The sequence below is a fragment of the Aythya marila genome (assembly GCF_965140915.1).
Source record: "Aythya marila genome assembly, chromosome: 5".
NCBI lineage: Eukaryota > Metazoa > Chordata > Aves > Anseriformes > Anatidae > Aythya > Aythya marila.
The window spans coordinates 60549398-60571906 of NC_139046.1; the positions used below are offsets into that span (position 1 = coordinate 60549398).

Genomic DNA, 22509 nt, shown 5'->3' on the forward strand with positions numbered 1-22509 from the left:
GTTAGGAGTTCTGCAAGGAGTGAAAAGATTAAGTGAGAAAGGAAAAAAGAAAAAAAAAAAAAAAGATTTGATAAATAAGAGTCAGAAGGAAATTCAGCAATAATAGATGTGAGTGATAGAGTGATTTCCAAATAAGTTTTTCTGTTACTCAAGTTGTCTACTGCTATGGTTAGCACAGCTGGCTTATTGACTTCTTCACTCAGCAGAGAAATGTTACACGTATCATGCTCAAAGTAGCTCCTTACAGAGACGGAGGTGGTCTTCCCAGAGTAAGTGTTCCAGAAGCTCAGGTTTTGTGTCTCATGTAGTCAGTCACTCAAGTGGTGACTGTCCGGGAGTGCAGCAGGCAGGTTGTGTAGCTGAAATTTCAAGGAAGAGGATTGGAAAACAAGTGGAAAGCATACTGGTCATATAACACAGACACGTATGTGTACATAATTATCTGTTCTGCATATATGAATCTGTATATATACATTTATAGATGCATAAATGAAGAATATAACATAAAATACATAAGCATGTGTATGTATGTGTATGGAGAGAGGATTTTACTTTCACTTTAAGAAAACGTCTAAATGGGAAGTTTCTGCTGGTTGGGATGTGAGGCTTTATGATGGCATGTTACTACTACACACTAACTTCCATAATGAACGCTGTTAGTACCTACTTCTGTTTGAAGAATAATTTCCTCCTAACGAGTAAGAAAAGTTCCACAAAGTATCTCCAATGTACTTAAGCACTGTCCACGTGTAGAAGTACTAACATGCCCCAGAGACATGTACTGAATTCACGGGCGGTTGTATCCTACATGGTTGAACTCTAAAACAGGGCTTCAGAATGGAGCTTACAAGTAAACACGGATGTAAGACTTGGAACAGAGCTATCGAAAGAAATTTTTTGTCTTCTCTGATTTTGGTAGTCTGTTTGGATAGGCATTTTTGCTGAGTTCGTTCTTTTTTTTTTTTTTTTTTCTTTTTTTTTTTTTTTTTTTTTTTTGTATTACCTAATCAAGTGACAAAAATTATGGCAGGTGTAACTTCCTGGATCTGGCTGTCTCTGGGGCATGCCATCATGGCTCAGTTCTGTAAGAGGTTGTGTTAGACTCTTCATTGTGCCACCGGGTCAGCCCTCATCCTTACTGTTGTGTTTTTCTTCTTTCCTTTCTGCATGTCTCTTTCATTCCTGTTCTAATAGATGTAAAAAGTATCAGCACTAACTAGTTCCTACTTCAGGAAAAAAAAAAAAGTAGCACTTCAGCTGCTCCTGCAAATTCTTTCACCCTCTGAGCAGTGATTAATATACAGGTTTAAGAGGAATTTTTAAACAAAACCTGGAAAAAAAAGGAAAAGAGCAAGTATGGTGGCTAATGGTGTACCCTGAGGTGAGCAAAATGCATTTTATTAACAAGCCAAGCATAGCAAAAAAGCTATTCTACAGTGAAATTAATAATTACCAAAAAGGTTTGCTAGCATTATTGTTGTATCCTTTATGAGAATATGGGTAACATATTTAAAAAACATGGGAAGTGTGAATCAAAGCCCAAAGATTCAAACCGGTCTCAAATTTTTAATGTGAATTCTATTCATGTGCCCCTGGTGCATAGACTGCAATACAGTCTGTGGATAACAACTGTCTTCAGAGTTGTGCCACTTAACCTGAAAATTGTATCTGTTCCTCTGACAGTATGGATTTCTAATTTTCTTTACAATCCTGCTTTAACAAAGCTTTAAGGCAGAAGGGCATCTTCGTGCCACATGTAGTAGGTGCCTGGCTATAATACATAATTTCATCCCCAAATATTTTCCAAAGGCAAGGTTTGTTTATTAACTGAACCCCATGCTGAGATTCAATCAATCTAATACAGGCAGAGTTTGAAGTTGAACATTCAAACGTATGCCCATATATCTTGGGCATATATCTTACATAATGATGTTGGCCCCAGACATCTTTCTGGGTTTGTTTATGTCTGTTATGGATTCCCCTCATTATCCATGCTGTTTGAGGGATTCCCTATGGATTCAGCCAGTTTATTGCATACTTTTTTAATTTTATGCCAAACTGAATGTTCTGAGTGGCAGCTCGTATGGTAGCTCTGTACAGCTTCCTCTCAAATCCAGAGATGAATGTTGTGATTAAGGTTAAATAAAATAATAAGGAAACCAGTGTGCTGCAAAAGGGGATGTAGGAGAATGCCCCAGGAGAGGCGAGAGGGCTACAGAAGTAACGCGAATGACAAAAACATTCAGATGTTGACTACTTTTCTGATTTCTATTCCTTTTAATTATAATTAACAATTAGAGCAACAATTCTGTGATTTACAAGATCTTCCTTAGTGAACATCTATAGCAGTAACACTGGGAAAACTCATTTATTAAATTTCATCAGAGCAAAGGGATGGTTTAATATGCCAGTCGCTAAGCACATCTGTGCGTGCGCGCGACTCCCAGTAAAATTAATTGGAGTTGCATATGCAGATCACCGGAGAACAGAGCCTTAAATACAGCAAGCAGGGGCTGGCGTGGGCCACGCTCTGCTCTCAGGAGTGGGTCCTGCTCCACCGAGGTAGGGGGAGTTTTTGAGGCTCTCCTTGAGAGACCGATGTTGCCCTTATTGTATTCAGCGGCTAGTACACGTTTTGCTCTTGTCGGGGAGTTTACTGGGAGTAATGTATGGCCTGGAGAAACTAGAGCTAAGAGACAGGTTTTTTTTATAAAGCCTTTGCATTATGAAAAAGGTTGTTTTCAATCCGAAAACGAGGATTTATAAACACTTAATTCATCAGTTCCCCATGCCTTTCATTTGAAATAAACAGCCGGCAATATTATTTTAAAATAAGGCAGAAGGTGTAACGAAAATGAAGTAATGTTTTGAGAAATATGTGATTGATGATTAAAAAACAGAGAGAGAAGGGGGGTGGGGGGGTCAGTCCAGCATTCATTAGTCAGGCAAAACTTCTATTTGAGCGTGCATTAAGTCAGGAGGACCAGACAGCGTGTCTGGAAAATTATTCTTTCCTTGAGAGTAGTCTCTCAGAAATATTCCCTTGTTTCTTAAACTGAAGGCATCCTTTGACTGACTTAGTTATTTTTTTATCTATTGATGCTAGAGAAAACAAAAGAAACTTTAAAACCTGGAAACATAAACATCATTGAACCACCCACTTAAAAAAAAAAAAAAGGGGGGGGGGGGGAAGGGAAAAGGGAAAAAAAAAAAAAAGAAATCACAGTGGATGTTTTCCAGGAGAGAACATGCTATGCTGTGTGAAGGGGGCTAGTGTAACAAGAAGTCATCTATTCTTGATTTCTTTAGACAGCTAGAGCTTTGTGCCTTGTCTAGTTTCTACATTTTAAGAGCTTGTTCTGTGTAGCAGAAATAATACAATAAATGGGTTTAACCACATTTGTCTCAGCTAGACAGTCTGCTTTGTCAAAGATTGCTGGTACAACATAAACAAATTATGTGTTTGTAGTGCTTTTCAATGAAAGCCTATCTAACAGAGCGGAGATTGTGTTTCGGCAGCTGTAGATTTAATCTCCTACCTGTCAGTTAAAACAGGCATTTCCTGAGCAGATAAGGCCTGGCTGTGGAGGGGGGACAGCCACAGCTGGACAAAGGGCCATTGTTGCCGCCCGATAATGCTATGTAGATTTGCCCGTGGTGCGTTTCATCACACGAACTCAGTTGTGGAGGAGCCGGCTCTTCACTGCGGGTTCAGCAGGCAGAAAGTGAACTGCAGCCCAGCCTCGTGCTCCTGCTTCCCACCGACCGCCGTCAGCAGCTGAGGAAAACAGCCCCGACCAAGAGAGCAGAGTCACCGTAGCGGGAACTTGATCGGAGGATTCGTGGCAGCGATCAGTTTGCGAGCCAAAAGCTGGCTTTAAATAACGTTGGAGTTCTGACAAATCAGGGAAAGCCAGAGAATTGGGAGACTGGCATTGCTCCTTGAATATCAGGGTAGTCTGCAGACAGGCAGCACAGCAGTGCGGATTTAGCTTTGAGGGGAAGCTGTTGCTGGAATTTTAACACCCAAACTTGGATAGGAAATGCCTAATGCCCCCTTTAAAAATTGCTTTCCTGGTTTTCTGCCTTATTTTACCTTTTTAATGATTTTGTGCTTTCAAAATGTTTTTGTGGATGAATCATAAATGCTGTAGGAACTTGAGGAGCCAATATAACTGCCTTGAGCCAGACACAGTTGGCGTAGGAAGGAAGCAGGCTGTGTGTATGTCGCTAGGGTTTGAGAAGCTCCCTCTTGCTTACTCCCAAATCTGCAATAATTACTGTACACCTAGCAGTGGCAATCACCTCAGTCACACTGTGCAAACACGCCAGTTTCTTGGAGCTGTTTCTGAGTAAAGATGGTCAGATTGTGTCAAAATCTGAGGAATCCTAGGAAGAGACGGAACAAATTAATTTTTGCATGCAATCAGTATTCTGATTTGACTTTGATCTCTAGACACAGGAGTTTTCTGCCTTAAACCAGTCCGCCACGTAATTGCCTGTGATAACCCTTTGTGTTTCTATCTAGACACTCCATAAACATCCTGTGATTTCGGGAAGTTATCTGGGTTACTATTCTGCATGAAATCTTCTTCAGAAACATACAGAAACAAGAATATTTTCACTAGATGAGAATATCTCCTTTGACGTGGCCTCTTGGATATTATCAATTCAGGGTTGAGGAGAAATAGCAACACTGGCTATTTGGAGGGAAACAATAAGGGAGAATAAATTCACAAAGGAATAAATACCTGAAGAAATCAGCCACAGGACTGGGTGGGGTGGGAAAGGCGTCTCCTCTTCGCAGCTGTGACTCACCTCCATTTTTGTATCCTGCCAGCACAAAAGCATTCAGCAAAACCCAGTGCTGCTGGCATGTACCTGCTCCAAAGCTGCCTCATTCTGAATTTTCAGCAGAGCATGTCCCTCGTTATCCATAGCTTTGCACTTTGGGTGGCTCTCTATACAATTGAGCAAGAAGGTGTAGAGGTTACAAGCAGCAGATTATAGTAGAATTGTTTTATATCCATTCTGCATTGTCACTCCTGTGGTGGAAAAAGAAATCAGGACGTTTTGAGTAAGTGTCTTCCTGTGTACACTGCAGACATGATACGGTCTTTGAGCTTGAATTAATTAATATTTGTAAAGAATTCAATAGCTGTGTTTGCTTTGCAACGTAGTCACAATACAATGTAGTTACAAACCTTGGGATGTTGGTGAGAACAGAAAACTTTAAAAGCAATGTGCTGATCAGGCTGAAATTCTTCCCAGTAATGAAGTAAATGGCAGAACACCTATTAGCATCAGTGGCTCCTGGATTTATCATAATTGAAAAAAAAATCTCTTCTTTTGTTTTACCATTTATTTATTTATTTATTTATTTATTTATTTCCTTTTAGCCTCCATAAGGAAAAAGCTGTTTTGATCAGAGGCATTGAAAGATGTTTCTGTTTTCCTTCCCACTTCTCCTGGAGCTATTTTTTAAAGCAAAAGACAATCCTTCCTTTAGCAGTCATCAGTGTTGATTTGATGATTTGTTGCGCTGTACATTGCAAGCCCTACGTAGGGAATTAGTTTCATGTTAATAATTAGCGATGGCTACTACTCAAAAAAAGAACTCTCTTGAAAGGTTGTGGGGGAAAACTGCTTGAAAGCACCAACATGAAATGCAAATTTTAAAGCATCCCTTGCTCTAATTTTTTCCGTCAACAGAAAATTTCTATGTACTCCAAAAATCTTGCATGTTTTCATATCACCATAAAAACACAAGCTAATAGGGAATTTCTGACATAATTTATGTTTAGATTTGAGCTCAGGTAATGGAGCTTCTGTATATAAAATATCAACAAGTATCATTAGGCTGCAATATTTTTCATATTTTGGCAAGAATAAGATGAGGTGCAAATAATAAACATACATCTTCACTAGTCTTTGGAAATATCTGAAATAATTGACTTGCTCAGTCTTCTGTGATGGCTTGGTGACCACTAACCGTGACAATTTGCATAATAGTCAACTCTTCACTTCTGTAGAGATAACTGCTTGTATCTGATTAAAATTAGGACTATTTTAGTTCTCTTGACTTTTCCAGAAGTTGCAGAAATAGAGATTTGCTGTTATGCTTTAACCAAACAAATGCACACATGGGGATAACAATATGCTGAGTTTATGCAGATTTTACAACACAAATCTGAATAAAATACCCACTAATAGACCCTTAAGGAGTAATAAACACACATGAATTTTCCTTAGTTGCACTTTAAAGTGATTTTAACATACTACTAGACCTTAACAATAATATTTAATTGACAAGATTATGCATTTGTATGGATTGAAAAGGTGGTAGATCTCTAATTCCAAATGAACTATAAATTCACTTTTGCATAACATGTTTTATTTATTTCTGTACAGCAGAGATGTTCTCCATCCCTCCTAGTGAGAGTTTCTTAAAATACAGACAATTTAAATAGATTTAATTACCATTTATCATACTCTTAACTTCATGAGATCATCTTTAGTTGAATTCTCTATTTCCAGGTAGTCAAGGAGCTAGATAAAAACAGGGAAATATAATGAGAAGCTAATAGAAATGTAACAAGATCTAGTGTTTTAAACTGTTTTGTTTTCTGTGTGGTTGCTAGTATTTTTCTGTTGCTTTCTTCTTTATTTCCTAAGTAGGTGGAATTTATGTTTAGTTCATTTAAAGTTTCAAAGTAGTGAGGAAGAAGTAATAAAAAACTAAGGATGCTCTATTTCGCTCTACGATCATGGCTGCAATTTTCACATTAATGTTGTGGCCACTGCAGTGGACTTAAATCTCCAAATCGTGCTGAACCATTGGACAAATGGAAAAAGGATAGGGAGAAAGAAAGGACATGGCAGTTAGAATCCATTTACAAATTCTGCAGTGGGCTACATATTTTTCATACTGTTTCCCATATGAAATGTTCTCACTTTGCAAGTCTATGGTATCTTTTTTACAGTTTATTTGCCAGCACTCCCCCTGGGATCTCATTGGCAGACATTTTCTTTGTGGCTCATGTACTTTCACTGAGAGGAAATATTTTTCAATTAGACTGTAGATAATTAGATGGCAGATAAATTAGAACGTAATATACCTCCCTGTATAGATACAGCTCTAGTGATTCAATATTGCTAGCAGGAGCAGAAAGTAGCCAGTGTAAAATGACAGAGCTCCAGTGTGGGAGCTCTGTCAGTGCCATTTTCGGTGTGTTAGCTGTGATGCAGTGCCTGCATGGTCACTTTTGGTCTGCTGGAGCCCGTCTTCCTTAGATGCTCACTCCTTCTTTTGCAGCCACAGACGATTCCCTGGGATGACTTGTGCTAGACAGGATTTCTCACTTGAGCGTTTGGAACCGCTCTCACATATTATTTTAACATTAGAGAATGTTAGGCATTGATGGTGCATTAATTCAAAGCCTTGATAGTTCATCAGTTACATTTCTGAGGTCAGAACAAAAGGCCCAGCCACCACAGGCACACAAAGTAGCCAAAGCCTTTACAACTGGTCAGTTAACCCAGCCTGACAGTCACTTGGCTTCGCCGGAATGGCACAAATGAAACAACCAGACCATTCAATTTTAACCAGAGACCTTTTCATTTGTTCAGTACAATTCTTCTGCAGTCTGCTAAATAGACCATTTTCAGGGATCAAAAAAAGGCTCAGTCATAGCATGATTTCATTAGAATATTGTCAGAGATGGAGAGGAGATTTGGGCATAAACCTGCAAAAGATCTTCGTGCATTACTGCTTTTTAGCATTAAGTGGTCCCACGGACTATCATGGACATACGTGAGTTCTGCCAGGAAATGCCCCTACTTCTTTGTGCAACACGGTGCTTGCTTCCTTGCTCTGTTGCCAAAATGATCTAATTAAAATAATATCAATTAAATATATATTTTTTATTTTTTTCTCGGACAAAGAACAAGTAAAAAGCACTTGTTTTAAATAAAATGCCAATGGTGGCATACAAACAATAGTGTCATATATCATATTCAGACTACTTAAAATGCAGAAGAGGTAAATACATACACTATGCAAAATATTTAAAAACTTATATTAGTATTGTGGGCACAAACACTGCTTTCAGTACCAGTAAGATTTTTAAAATAAATAAACCTACAATGTAACATATTGACTTATCAGATATAACCGTTATTTTCCATCTTATAAACACATATTTTGAGCATTCTGGAAATACACATTTTTAGTTAATATGCTGCTGCCTGGCAAACTCTTCTGTTACACTGAAGTATTTAAAAGAGGGAGCAGAACATTTCAAACGCCTTTTTACTAATGGAAATTAAAAGCTTGATGATTCCACAGACAGGATAAAGTTGTAGTCTGGCTGTACCAATTAGTCAAGAAGTTCAAAAATCTTACATAGAAATTTAAGTTTAAACTATGAAAAATTTGAACCCGCCTGTAAGTGCATTAGGTTCTCACAGAGTCTACAACATCACAGTATTTACTTAGTTCGGGAACAAAAGGTACTAAACATTTTAGACTAAATTAAAAAAAAAAAAAAAAGGCACCTTGGTTCAGCGATTTCAAAGAGTGGTTTCTCAGCTGCCCCGTGGTGGTGTAGTCCTATGGATTCAGTAGAGATCTCAGGATGCTATAAGTTGAGAATTAGGGTCCAGACCTTTTGTTGGCGACAGAAGTCAGGGACAATGGTTTTAAATAGCGGTATCGGATTATTCTAGGCAATTAGGGTGTATTTGGCCTATCACACTTCAATAGAAAAATCTTTTAGCAATGGATAAAATATTATAAAATCTGTGCTTTCTCTTAGTGCCACCTACTTCTCCCCTTTACTGAAGCAAAAACCATGCAAGAGAGGCAACTTGTCAAGCGCAATCCTGAAAGGCTAGCGAAGAATTCAGCCACCCCTACAGGGTGGGATTTCGTTCTGCTCCTGAGGCCTGGGATCATCACAGCTACACAGAAATGCGTGAGCTGCCTTTTTGCTTGCGCTGTCGCCATCCTTTTCTCTGAGTGCCTTTGCTTCATTAGCAAACAACTAGTGTTAGTTGTTTTGGAGGCAGTTTTTCTTTTTTAAAGACAGAACCCTTCCCGTTTCTTAGTCACACCAGACGAGCCGTGTTCCCTGTCCAGAAAAGGCAGATCATTTTCATTCAGGGCATTACAGAGGCATGCCATATCACACTGGCTTCCATTTTGCATGCACAGCACTAAACGTTGGTGACTTTCTAACAAGGAGGATTGTCCAGCTGGCTTTGGAGATTAGCATTCACAACACTGCAAATTTGCCCAGTTTATCAAATGGGCCACTAGCTTGTATTATTTCAGGGAGAATCAAATTGGAAGTTGCTTCTTGAACTAATCAGGGCTGATTTGCTCTAAAGTTGCTTCCTGACTTAGATCTCAGGCAAGGAAGTGCTGTAATCAGTTCCCAAGGGCTGTCAGAGTTGTGATGGGATATTAAAGGAATGGTGCGCTACCTTTTAAGAGTTCCCTAATCTTCGTGGCTTCTCATGTTTAGCACAGTTAAACCTGAGCTTGTTGCATATAAAGAGAAGTTAATCTTACGAAGTATCTTTGTATAAGAGTTTTTATTTGTGGCTGCAGAACTGAATTTTGGAAGGAAAAACCTCAGGTATTCCTTTGGGGTTTGTTACAGTTCAGTTAAAGATATAGATGGGCAGAATTGTTCAAAACCAAACATTTATTACCCATCACAAAAAAAAAAAATATATAAATAATCTTCATGAAAGAGAAAATGAGTCCCCCTGAGTGTCACTGTTTGCATATTAGCCCATAGTACAGGCTCTGCCAAGTTACTCTCTGACTGACTGCTGCAGATGCTCTTTCTCAAGTATTCTGAGTGAGATCTTTAGTGCAAGTCTTCAGGGACAAACAATAGCACCTGTTCCTCACAAGATAGCAGCCCAGTTAGTCCATTCATGTATCTTTAATGAAGCTCTGGGGCAGATGGCAAAAAATGGCATCATCAACAACTTAGCACAGAGGAGACAAAAGGGGAAAGCGCCGATCCAACAATACACTATTTTTATGAATGTGAGGAGACAGAGTCGAAGTGTTTCTCGGGCATCTGCTACCGTCTTGGTTTTCAGAAAGACCTGAGGAACAACTGAACAACTCAGCAATTAAAATTTCTGGGCATGTAGCCGATTTTATGAAGTCCGCCAATCAATCCCTCCTCCCAGCTTCTCCCCCCCTCAGTAAAATCAAAATAGAAGAAGAAGAAAATAATAATAAAGAACGGGGAAAAAAATGTAAAAAAAAAAAAAAAAAAAAAAAAAAAAGGTGTCTATCATTGGTATTCATTCTTTATCTTTAACAATACACTTATCAGTGATGCTTATACATTCGCTTGCCTTTTAATGCTTGCTTGTGCTTCTCAGTTGACCTGTGCTGAAAATTGACATCTACGTATAAAATAATTTAGGCTGAAACCAGCATTGACCCAGGAATAGTATTTCATATGTGCCAGTGGGAAGACCAGTGGGAGGGAAGGGCTGCCGTTCAGTGTGGGCTTGTTTCAGTCTGTATAGCTCTGCGAAGTGTAAGCTGAAACTTGCACCCTAAGTATAAGCTGCATTTAGTCAGAGGTACGGTGATATATATAGGTTGGGGGCCTGATCCTGCATTCAGAGCGGTACTTGGAGGAAGGATAGCAGACAGGCAGAACAGGCAGTGGGAATTCTCCACACCTACAGAATTCATTTGAGTGTCTTAGTAGGATACGGCTTTTGGATCTGGTGGAGGGGATCCAACTCCACAGGATTGCCTGGGGAAGAGGCCAGTGAGATGACCGTTGTAGGGTTTGGCCCTAACTGCATGTTTCAGATGACTTTTATGATACTGCGGTGCCAAGTGTTGCTGTGGGTATGTTTGCACCATCGCTCTAACCACAGTACGTGGTCTGATCTCTCCTATGCCTCGGTGTCTCGTAGCCAACCCCTGGGAAACGCCGGCTGCGTGTGGTGACTGAAACCTTGGGCCCATTTGATTAGACTGCAATTGGAAACTACTGGAAATGATTGTCAAGTGTATTGTTTTGAATTCCTACAGTATCTTGTAGTTGTTTCTTTCAGACAAAGCCTATGCTTTCATTTGCTATCCTTCTGTAGAGCCAGGGTAAAGTAATACTGTGCAGCAAAACTAACACCATTTTATCAGAGGTAAATGCCTGTGCTGGGCACATGGGGATCAACTCCAATCTAACCAAGTTTAACTCATAACCTAAAATGCATAGCCAGGCTTACCTCAGCTAAAATGAAAGAAATAGCTGCTCAAAGCGAGTTTCTTTCACGCCCCAGTGCCATAGCAGTAATTGCACAAAGACCTTTTTATTATAAGTTGATTTTCCTGAGAAATGGATTCAAAAAAATACTGTAAAGTGTTTATTTTTTGCTTGACCTTTATTAACCTACATCTTAGGGCTTTCCCAAGAGAAGAGTTGTTGGTAAATTAGCCCTCATAGACACACACAGTAGCATTTCTGCACTGCATCAATGGTTGTGAAAGTAATGGGGATGTGACAAGAAAATTTGGCACTATTTAAACAATGTCATAGGTCACCATATGGGATTTGACCAAAAAAAGTTTTTTAGGAATTAAAAAGAAAAAAAAAATTGCTTGAAGTGTACTTTAACTTTTTAATAGTATTTAATGCCACCGATTTATGGTAGGATGAGGGCAAACTTTTTTTTTTTTCTGTCCCAAAACCAATTTCTTCCTAAGTTTACTAGCTTTGATATATAAACCATTATATGTTTACTTAACTACTAATCAGACAAATCATAGTCAAATGCTTGCATACTTGTGGGGTTCAGGAATGAAGGATAAGAACTCTTTGTGACCCTAGCCACTGTCTCTGAAACACGTGTAGCATAAATTAAGGTACTAGGAAATTAGAACGTGGATTTAACAGACATATTTCCCATTTTCTATATGTCGAATGCAAATCCTAATACCAAGTGAAGCATTTTCTGCTTTTGCATGTTTGTGCTCTTTGATACATTTATCAAGGTCAAATTAAATTTGATATAGTAGGATTTATTCTGCAATGCTCTCTGAATACAGCTCCATAATTACCAGGCTGCATGATAGTGCATAAAGCTATAAAAGTGCTTAGACAGATGAGCAATTTATAGGTTATAGCGAGGTGTGTATGGCAAAGGATGTTAGTTTAATTGGGAGCCAAGATGTTGGAGCCTTAAATCTTAAGAGCTGGGGTGTTGTCTAGGAGACTTTTGAACACTGCGGTGAGATTTTGAAATACCATACCTGAGTTGTTGGTAATACATATGAACAATACGATGTTGTAAGATCTCAGAATTAAAATTACCCTAAGGATACTAAAATTTGAACATCAAACTAGTTACTGCAGTGTTAGGTTACTTCTAAAATGCTTGTCACTCTGCTGTCTGTGACCAGAAATGAAAAAACTTGTGAAAATTTAATAGAAATGCATGGAAATAGATTTAATTGAAATGCATCTTCTTTTTTTTATAAAAAATAAAAATAAAAATGTGGTATATTCGAAAGGTTTTGTACCTTTTTACCTTGTGCCAGGACTGGGAATGTTAATTAAAAAAAAAAAAAAGGCAAGAAGTAGGAAAATGTGCAGTTCACTGAGGCTGCTACACCTTTGACACTGAGGGAAAACAATGTTAGTGAGGGCTTTGATGTGATAATGTGAAATTGGCAGGGATTACATTAAGGAGAAGGTTCCGTGGGACTTTATGAACACAAGAACACTATCAGTATTGGAGAAATACCTGTCAAGACAAATTTGTGCTATTTCTGATCAGAGGCTCTCTTCTGTTTAGCAGGTTCAGGGTCACATGCCTCCGCTCATGATCCCAATTTTTCCACACGACCAGCGGACACTGGCAGCGGCTGCTGCAGCCCAGCAAGGATTCCTCTTCCCCCCTGGAATAACTTACAAGCCAGGTAAGCTGACAGGGATGTGAAGCTATTTAAACATTTAAAGATATTAACTGCAGCTTGTTATGTGATCTGTCTCATGTAGATGATGCTACGCAGCTGGCGTAGCTGGTTGGAAATAGTGTGAAGTCTTGCAACTGCTTAGAAGCACTTCTGGTTTGATGGAGTTGGATGGAATATTGGTTATCGAAACATTGTCACATTTTTTTACTTTTATTTCCCACAAAATCATTTCCTTCAAATATTGGCCTGCTCATCTACTAATTTGCATCTGGTCTGCCCTGTGCCATTATACAAAAGCTATGTATCTGTAATTAATTATGTTATCTTCAGTATACTTGTCTTGTGCCACAATTCTTACTCTTAATTAGTGATAAAAGTCAGAGCAAGTATAATTTAATTATCAGGCTTCAAATGGGCAACTTTTTGTTTGATTTCAATCTGAATAATAAAAGGTTTCAGTAGTTCAATCCCAGTCATCATTCAGGCTTGTAACAGGTCACATAACCTTGCAGTGAAATATGTTTTGAGATGATTTAGCAAATGTTATGATTTCTTTCTTTTTTCCTCAGAGTTTACAGGACTCCTGGGGAATTCAATTAGGGATATAATGGTTTGAAGCTACTTTCAGAGTCTCCTTGTAAACAGGGCTTTAAATGTTTAAAGACACGTTGCCAAAGGAATTCAATGTAGGAAGATAGTTAAGTAAATAAAAGTCAACCTTATTTTCATTTGTACATTCTTTGTAAGTGACCTCAATCCAGAAGCAGCCACCTTATTTTGCTCATTAATAGTATTCCCTGTCAAGCTGCCTTTAGCATATTAACCTGATAACTAATAACTACAAAACATAAATACCAGTTTCTCTTTTTTTTTGACATTAAATATGAAATGTACAAAGTAAAGCATTGATCCTGCTCCCCCTGATGTTGGTGGTGTTTGTGCAGTTGACTGCAGCAGGAGCAGGGTCATATCCAAAGTAAAGCTTCATAATAGATGATATAAACAGTGAACTAATTAAAAGGCAGGTTGAACATAAAATCTCTTCTAGCAAGTTTACTTAATGTTGGATGAAGTGAGGCCAAGCAGGATTTCAGCAAGCCTTTCTGTTTGTCCAACTCCCTTCTGCGTCTTTAGTCTTGAGACATTCCTCTTTGAACACCAAGTATTTTTAAAACAGAGAATCTTTTAATTATCTTATTTTCAGTTTTAGAACCCCCAAAGTTCTTTTTCAATTTGCCAAACGGGCACTGTATGCAGGAACCAGATAATGGAGCTCTGAAGGGCAGCTGGCTCTAGGAGGCACAGGCTGATGGTTATTCACACGTATCACCGCCTCACTACTGTTGGGGACCAAAGTGAAGAATATTTTCTCTCCAAAGACACGATAAGAATTGCCACTTGTGGAAATTGTCTTCGACGCCCTTGTTAATACCTTTCGTCTGGGAGATGAGAAAAAGCCTGTCATTTAGTTTCCTTGCTTCTCCCATTTCAGTTGGAGATGCTTTCTGAATAGGGACTATTAAACTGTTGGTTGTGCATCTCCCTGGAAGGTGATATGTGAAATCACATCATGTTGCTTTTGGCTCTGTAGGTTACTTAGTATGATAATGACTCAGGAGGAAGAATACTAGCATGAGTTTTTGCACAAGAACAGATTTCTGCAGTTATCACAAGGTGTTCCTTGCAGGACCTATCCTAACACTTTATCAAACTTATATTGCTTTAACTGTGATCCTGTCGACCTCATAGCAGAAGGTGATAAAGCTTTAGGCCAACTTTTTACTTGCTGGATTGAAGAAAAAGCAATATGTAACAAATTTTAAAAGATTGAAATAGAGGCAGAAGTCAAGACCTAGCATCTCAGAACAGACCTAACAGGAACACAGCTAAGAAACTTGCTAGTGTGTTAGTGGTTTTATCCAGCTGATGCTAGTAAAGGCCAAAAGTCTCAATGATCCGACTATACTTAGTGGCTGGCAAGAAATGAGAATATTTACTATATTTATTAAATTGTACAGCATGTGTGGCAGAGGTAGCTAGGCAGGTTAGTAGCTTCTGGTGGAGGAAGATCATGATTTAAAAAAAACATAACTACAGTTGCTATTGATTAATTCCTATTTTTGGCACTCTCAGCACAGTAGTTAAGGAATTAATGAAACTGGAGATTAAGTTACACTCTTTCATAGAGAGGGTTCTTCAAAGTCATTTCTGAGGAATATTTATGAACTTGACTGCTACTACCTGTACTCCTCTACCTTTGTGAGAAATGAAAGTTTCACCTCTAGAACTGTCAGTTTGGAACTCACTCATACTTCTGAGGAAAGATGGGAGATGCATTAACCCTTCTGAGACTTAGAGGTTTTTTTTGTTTGCCTGCTTGGTTTCTATTTCATTTTACTCTAGTTTGATGTAGGCAAGACTGAGTTTTGACAGTACCAGTTTTCCTTGACATTCAGAAAATACAGTGAGAGGGATTTCACTAATAGGAGCTGTGGGAACTGGGGTCTTTTGAAACTCTGTGCCACTTAGGAAACGTCAAATGATTGCGTGCACGGAGCCATTTACTCGCTTAGCCTGCAAAATGGGCTAAATAGAAGCCATTTCTGATTTGGAAGCAGCATGTTGGTGTTAGTGTGCCAGGGCAGCCAGGATAAGGAGTCTTGGTGCATGGGTGGGGTTGTGATTATCGCAATCACTGAGGGCATAACTGCAGATATATGCTCATGGGCCAAGTGGGAACCACGTGCATGGCTGGTTAGTTCAATGTCAAGAAGGCAGCTTGAGTACCGTTGCAAATCTGCATTTAAACTCTTCCTTGAAGTAAGAAAATGCTATTCCTGTAACTAACAATGGTGGGTTATGCCCTCAACAGAAAGATCTCTAGAAGAGAAAGAGGATTTAGCAGGCTCTGAGGCCCTTCCAGAACATACCTTAGTGGATCCTGAACTCCTGGGCTCTAAAATGTCATTATGAATAGAAAACTCATGGAATTGCTGTTATGATTTGCTATGATTGCTGATATGATAGCTATAATTTGTATTTGACAGAACAGTTTCCTACTGCCTAGCAGGATCTATAACATCAGGTGGCAGTAGCCTTCTTCCTCCATGTTTTGGAACTCTAGGAAGTAAAAGAGGGCAAAGTTAGCAAGAGCTGATGACAAGTAATAATTACATTAGAAAAAAAAAATCCCCAAAGTCCCATGCTTCCTTATGTATCTCAAAGTCATGTAATATAATTTTCCGGCATGGTAAGTACTAATTGAGAAATCAGAGCTGCATAGACCACCTAATTAATTTTTTATACATATTTCAGTATTTATACTGTATACTGGATTAATTAAAACTTTAGGATGCTCTGCATCTCAAATGACTGTTGTGACTATTGACCTGCAGGCGCTTGACGAGCTTCGTAGAGTACCTGGTTGTGTGGATTGCCCCTTATTCCAGTGGGAAGCCGAGAGTGGCAGCTGTTAGGAAGCTAATACTTGCCCCAGGATGCCACACAGATAATGTGATTATTTTGAATTCCAAGTACAGCAAAGCAGCTACTCTGGCTTTATGACTGTGACCACTATATTTACTACTTGGAACTGGTGGGTAACATAAGCATTGTTATACCTTTTCTCGCAGTGCAAATTTCCCTTCACTTAACTAAGTACATGAATCCAGGAGAAGTCAGTGGGCTTGGAGTATCCTTGAATATGATGAGTGTTTCCCCATTAGTGCCCTGGGTCAAGTGGCAGTGAGTGGGATGAGGAGGAAAACAGCTCCTGCCTCCATCTTGCAGTGCCTCCAGTATTACTTCCTTCCAGGTTTATGGCTAAGAGGCAACAAAGAAGCAGGATGATGACAGAGTAAAGGTACGGGGTAATGCTAGACAGCAGACAGACCATTCTTTGAGCTACAGAGTGAGGGTGTACTCTGAGTGCAGAGCAAGAGGGCCACTCTTTGTGCTGGCTGTATGTTAGTTCATGCAACCTGGAAACCAATGACCCCTTTTGCTTGATAGTCTTCTGAAAATGTTTTGTGTTCTGTCAGGTCTTTACCAGATGTGGAAAATACCTACGAAATATATTAATGAAAAGACACTTCGAGGCATGGAGATTGTAAACCTCTAAGTGTTGTTTTTTTAAAAAAAGAAATTTTAGAGTGATCTGCCACAATGTATTTTCAAAGCATGTCTTCATATTTCATATCAAAAGTGTATAAAGACCATGATTAGAATGGTTGAGAAGAAAACCCTATATGCCCACCTAGGTCATTCTGTTTCATACACTAAAATAATTTGCTATAATGGCAATACAATAAAATGCGAAAATTCAGAGTATTTTCCTGGTCAGTGGCAAAAATAGTAAGAAATAAAGGTAAATTTTTGTCATGATTCTGTTCTTGCTGTGGAGCAGATCAACAGTAACTCCTCCAAAGTGTCTGAAGACAAAATTAGATAAAGCATGACAAAAGAAACTGTTAGACTTACTGTCATCTGGCTTGACCTCAGAGCATTCCGATGCTGTGAGATATTTGTCATAAAACTAATTAAACTCATTGATTACGATAGCTAATCTGCATAGCTAGCATCTTCATAGGTCTGCTGGGTTTCACTGATACCCATTCTTGCAGTTTCCATTTGGAATGGGCCTTTCAGAAGTTTTTCCTAAAGCTGGAAGGTGGCTTAAATTTTAAATAGCACAGTACTCTATTTTCAATAAGCTGCTGTTCTTCTTGGCAGGTGAGAACAGAAAATGTACATCAAATCAGCTGTGTACTGAGTTGGCTGCGTATCTTTGCATGGCAGAGGTGCTGCATGAGTTTCATTTCTAATGGAAATTCCCCAGCGCTTAGTCTGTCACGTGTTCCCTGTGGGGTTCTACTGGTTGGAACAAGGAATCTGTAACCTCAGGATCTGTTTTTGCAAACCATATGTGCCTCACTCCTAACTATTGAGAGCTGGAAGTGGTAGTAGGCAGCTGAATATTTTCAACCAGGATTCGCACAAACGTTCTCTCCCTGCAGGCAGACAATTGTTAGGGCAACTGATTTCACTGAGACGTGAGGATGGCAATAAGGCAGTGCTGTGGCAAACCCTGCTCGGATCCTCCCTGTTCAGGAAGACCTGAAGATGCCTCATCAGGCAGAGGAGGTGCTGCATAGTGTTGCCTTAGCCAGTTACCCGTGTTAACCTCTTCCTCACTCTTGATGTCCCTGCACACCCAAAATGCACATCGAGCATGGGCATATTGCAGGAGTGGACATGTGTATCCCTGCTGCATCCCAGCATGTTGTGAGCAGAGGTACGCTTCCCTCTGTCTGCTCATCATGCCTGGAAGGGTAGGTCCTGGAGTATGTGGTCTGTCACAGCTCTTCCGCCGCTGCTTCCTATTATTCTGTGATTATACAAGGAGAATGTGCAAGTGGCAGTTTGAGATCCATATGTGAAGAGACAGGTTTTAAGTTATAATCCCCAAATGGGCAAACCATCATCAAACCAAAAACTTTGTGAGTCAGATGAGGAGAGTCAGTTTGTGTCTTATAAGTGTGTTTTTGGAAATATGGGTAGGAAACCAATGACTTTCCCTACTGTGGGTCTCACAAGAGCTGTATCTTCTTTTGGCCAGACTTCCTTCTTTTCCTTACAGCTCACAAAGCCACGGTCTGGAAAGTAAGTCCATACATCTTATAAATAAAATCCACTAGGCTTCATCACTTCATCCAAGACAAACTGAGAAACATTTATATTATCTCTGTGTCAAATAGCACGGTACGATTGTGTGCTGCTTTATTCGCTTGGAAATGTTGCTCAACCTGACAAATGAAACAGAAGTCTGGCATGCTTTTCCATGGCTTGTAAACACCAATTTATATATAAACAGCAGCAGCCAAATGTAAATAGACAATCAACGCAGCAAGGAGATTGAAGAGATCAGTTTGCAAAACATGACAGATTTTCTTCTTTTGGCATTCTTCGCAGTCCTGGTTATCAAAGGCCAGCACACACCAGTACCTAAAGCAGACCTGTTTGAACATGTTCTGTCTTCTTTTGTATAAATTTAAAAGAATGGATCCTCACGCAAACATTCCAAATTAAGGAACAAATTTGAAAAAAGTTGCTACAATATATTGACTGATTTCTTGCCAAGACAGCTACTGAGAAGCTTCTTGATCCATTCTTATGCTGGGAAAATTAGAGGGGCAAAGTATGTACATTCTGTAATTAATAACTAAAATCAACCCATTCCCTGCATGCTCAGTTTCCTCAAGGGGGAAAAAAGAAGATACCTTTGCTCTGCTTTTACTGCTTGGTGTCAGCAAAGTATTCCAACGCTGACAGAGTATTAATTTTTGTTCTCAGCATAATGGCACTTCTAACACACTGGGACTTAACCATAATTTAGGGTATTAAAACAAGGAAAAAAAAAAAAAGAACAGCATTGTGTGTTCATAATAAATAAATGGCGTAACTATAAAATTATACTTTCCCGTAACAAAAGAACTGTAGCCAACAGGTGAGCAAGAGAACACTACAGGGTGTGGTAGAGATACTACTGAGTTAATTGTGAAGCCAAAAACTCTGTGTGTGTGTGTGTGTGTATAAAATATCTGGCTATTTCAAACCATAGGAGCGTGACAGCTGTGAAAAAGGAGTGCCGCAGGGAATTCTTCTAGAGTTTGATTTTTTTTAAAATATGTTTGACATGGAAAATGTTTTAGTACAAATAAAGCAACTGGTATTGAACTTAAAAAGTGTATGTGGAGGGGGAGGGAGAAAGAAGAGATTGCTGTGTGGAACAGGAATGAATAATTCATGATATTTAAAGAAAGAATGCCTCCAAAATGTTCTGCAAGGCAGTTCATGCTGATAACTCGGATGGTTATTTCCCCCCCCATTTAAAGCATCATTAATTCAACATCTTTGTGATTTTTTTAAAACGTTGTAAGATATTTCTGAAAGAAACATTATTTAACTTAGATTAGGGTCTTATTTATTCAGATAATTTCATATAAATATCAAAGAGATGAGTAGAATTGCTTAACCATAAAGAGACAGCTTTGGTACTTTAAGAAAAGATCTAGGCTTTTTGTTGCCTTTTTTTTTTTTTTTTTTTTTAAGGAAAAACAAACAACCAACAACCAACATCACTGCAAACTAAAATCAACCTCATGGAAGGGGGAAAATAAGAGGAGATATTTTGAACATTACTCCATAGGACACCAGTACAATATAGTGTTAGTGAATGCATTGTAGCTGAGCTCCCTGTGCAATCAGAAGCCAATTGTTACTGGACTGTGTACAAGCTCATACTGTGCTCAATGGCCTGATGAGGTATTATGGATATGATGCAAAGAGACCTTGTGGATTAGACATGTACAATTTATTAAAAAAGTGAAACAACTGAACATTTAAACTGAGCTGAACACAATAGCACTTCAGGTGGTAAATAGGAAGAGTTCTGAGGAAGCCAGTGACTGCCAAGACTTCAGGTATCACTATTTATTTGAGGGGGTTGACAAAAACAATCTAACTCACGGAATGTCCTGACTGTATTATTTTGGATGTCAGTATTTTCTGTCATTATTACATTATGCTTTCAGCATGGAAAAGTTCACACAAAACAGACCGATTATGATAAATCTCAAAAATGTACAGAAGAGCAGCCTGTTAAAATGTAGCCTACAGATAGTATGTAACACTGACTTTAAATAAGAAGCTTGAGATGAGGTGATACTCCATTAAGTCATAGTTACTGTAATTTATCCTTCACTGTATTAATTTTTCTATTACAGACTTCACTGTTAAACTGCTCCAGCCTTCATTCACTCTTTACATGGACTGAGTCTCAACAGCACCGTGCAATGTAGTGTTGCACTTATTTTGGATCAGTAGTATCTCTTGTTTTCTGAAGTATTTGCTGACCACTCAATGCAGTCAGCACACGTTTTCGGTTCCCAGAGATATATTTTTTTTCCTCTGTGAACCACTGGGGTTTCCTCGGCTTTCTTACCTGTGTGTCTATGGCCTTAAGCCCCATTTTATGCCCAAGCTTACATGCCTGATTTGAACATTGCTTTTGAAAACGAAAATCATGAGTATCACATTTATGTTTTGCCAGTTTGCCTACCAGCTATCTGTTAACAAAAAAGTTCCAAGGGAGCGTGGCAAGTCTGTGCCCAGCGAAGCCTTTTGTTTTTGCAGATGTTTAGGCTTAGAGGAGTGCTGTGGAGCACAGGCAATCCTAGGTCCATGTTTGCACTTGTCTGCTGCTATTCTCTGTTCATTGTCTGAACCTGCACGCATTGTTCTCCCGACAGGTGATAACTACCCTGTGCAGTTCATTCCATCAACAATGGCAGCTGCTGCTGCTTCTGGACTCAGCCCTTTACAGCTCCAGGTATGTGCCAGAACAAAAAAATGTGGGATCGAAGCCAACATTTTAGGGGAAAACTGCTAACCAGCTGTATGCTAAATAATAGTCTGAATGTTAAATAATTTTTGAGCACAGCCCAGGAGGATTAACACCTTATGTACTTACGGTACTGCAAATACAGCAATATGCGGCCAACCTTGCTACTCTGAGTGAAAGACGTTCTTCTGTGTATTTTACTTCAGCAGAGTTAATGGCATATTTTTAATTATACGATGAGTTGATGGGAGACATGTTCAAAGATATTTTTCTACCTTATTTTGATTTAGGCTTTTCACTATAGCTGCACTGTGCTATGTTTAACTGGGGCAGTGAGTGTATCAAAACCAATGTGTGTGTGTGTTTGTTTTTTTTTTTTTTTTTCTTTTCTCAGACAGTGTGGGGTTGACAATACAATAAATTGCAAACTCTTTTGGCTTCTGTATTTAGGTAATCTCTACCTTTCCATGCATTAAGCTGGTCAGATGCCAAGCATGGTCAGGAGCCTTGGTTTGGTCGTTTATTTATTTTTGGCATATATAGAATGAAATGTTGTGAAAGAAAGATTTATGTGCCATATTATTAGCTAGCTTTTTTTTTTTTTGCTGCAAGAAGTTTTTAATTTCACAAGAAAAGACACAACAATGTCATAAATAATGAAGAAACAGTCAAAAGCTTTCAGAGTTAAAATGTGTGGAAAGGAAGTGACAGTGAACATGAGAGGAAAGGCCATTAAAGATGCATGTAACTATTTGCAAGTAAACCTTTGAAACCCCTGTTAGAGCTGGGTACAGATTTGAAGTAGGAATAAATTGTGCCTGGAGTAGCAATGTACTGCCATGTTAATATCTAAGTATCTACTTTGCTTACCCTTCTGCAATTATACCATTTTCCAGAGGGACCAAAGCAAATTAAACATCCTCGTGTCTCTACTGAGTACTGATAGAAACTTCTTGCAGAGTTAACTTAGGATAAGTGAGAACGGGACCAAAACTCACTGTGTACTCAAGGTCCAGAACTGTCAAAAAAGACCCCTTCTGCTTATGCCTGACCTAGCCTAAAAGCAGAACTGGGAAAGTTAACACCCTGTCACTGAAGGGAAAGATCTCCTCAAATACTTTTGGGTCATGATAATAATATATTA

The 22509-nt window shown here is 38.9% G+C and overlaps 1 protein-coding gene across 11 annotated transcripts in view; it reads left to right on the forward strand.

Moving 5' to 3' along the window:
• Positions 1–22509, forward strand: part of SOX6 (SRY-box transcription factor 6) — a 382586-nt gene that overhangs the window by 267425 nt on the left and 92652 nt on the right. For 10 of the 11 annotated variants that reach the window (XM_082762761.1, XM_082762760.1, XM_082762769.1 and 7 more), the window contains 2 exons: positions 12844–12967; positions 21274–21353. In XM_082762761.1, coding sequence (XP_082618887.1) covers positions 12844–12967; positions 21274–21353 — 204 coding nt within the window. The remainder of the gene's footprint in view (positions 1–12843; positions 12968–21273; positions 21354–22509) is intronic. The other variant, XM_082762764.1, reaches the window with a different exon arrangement.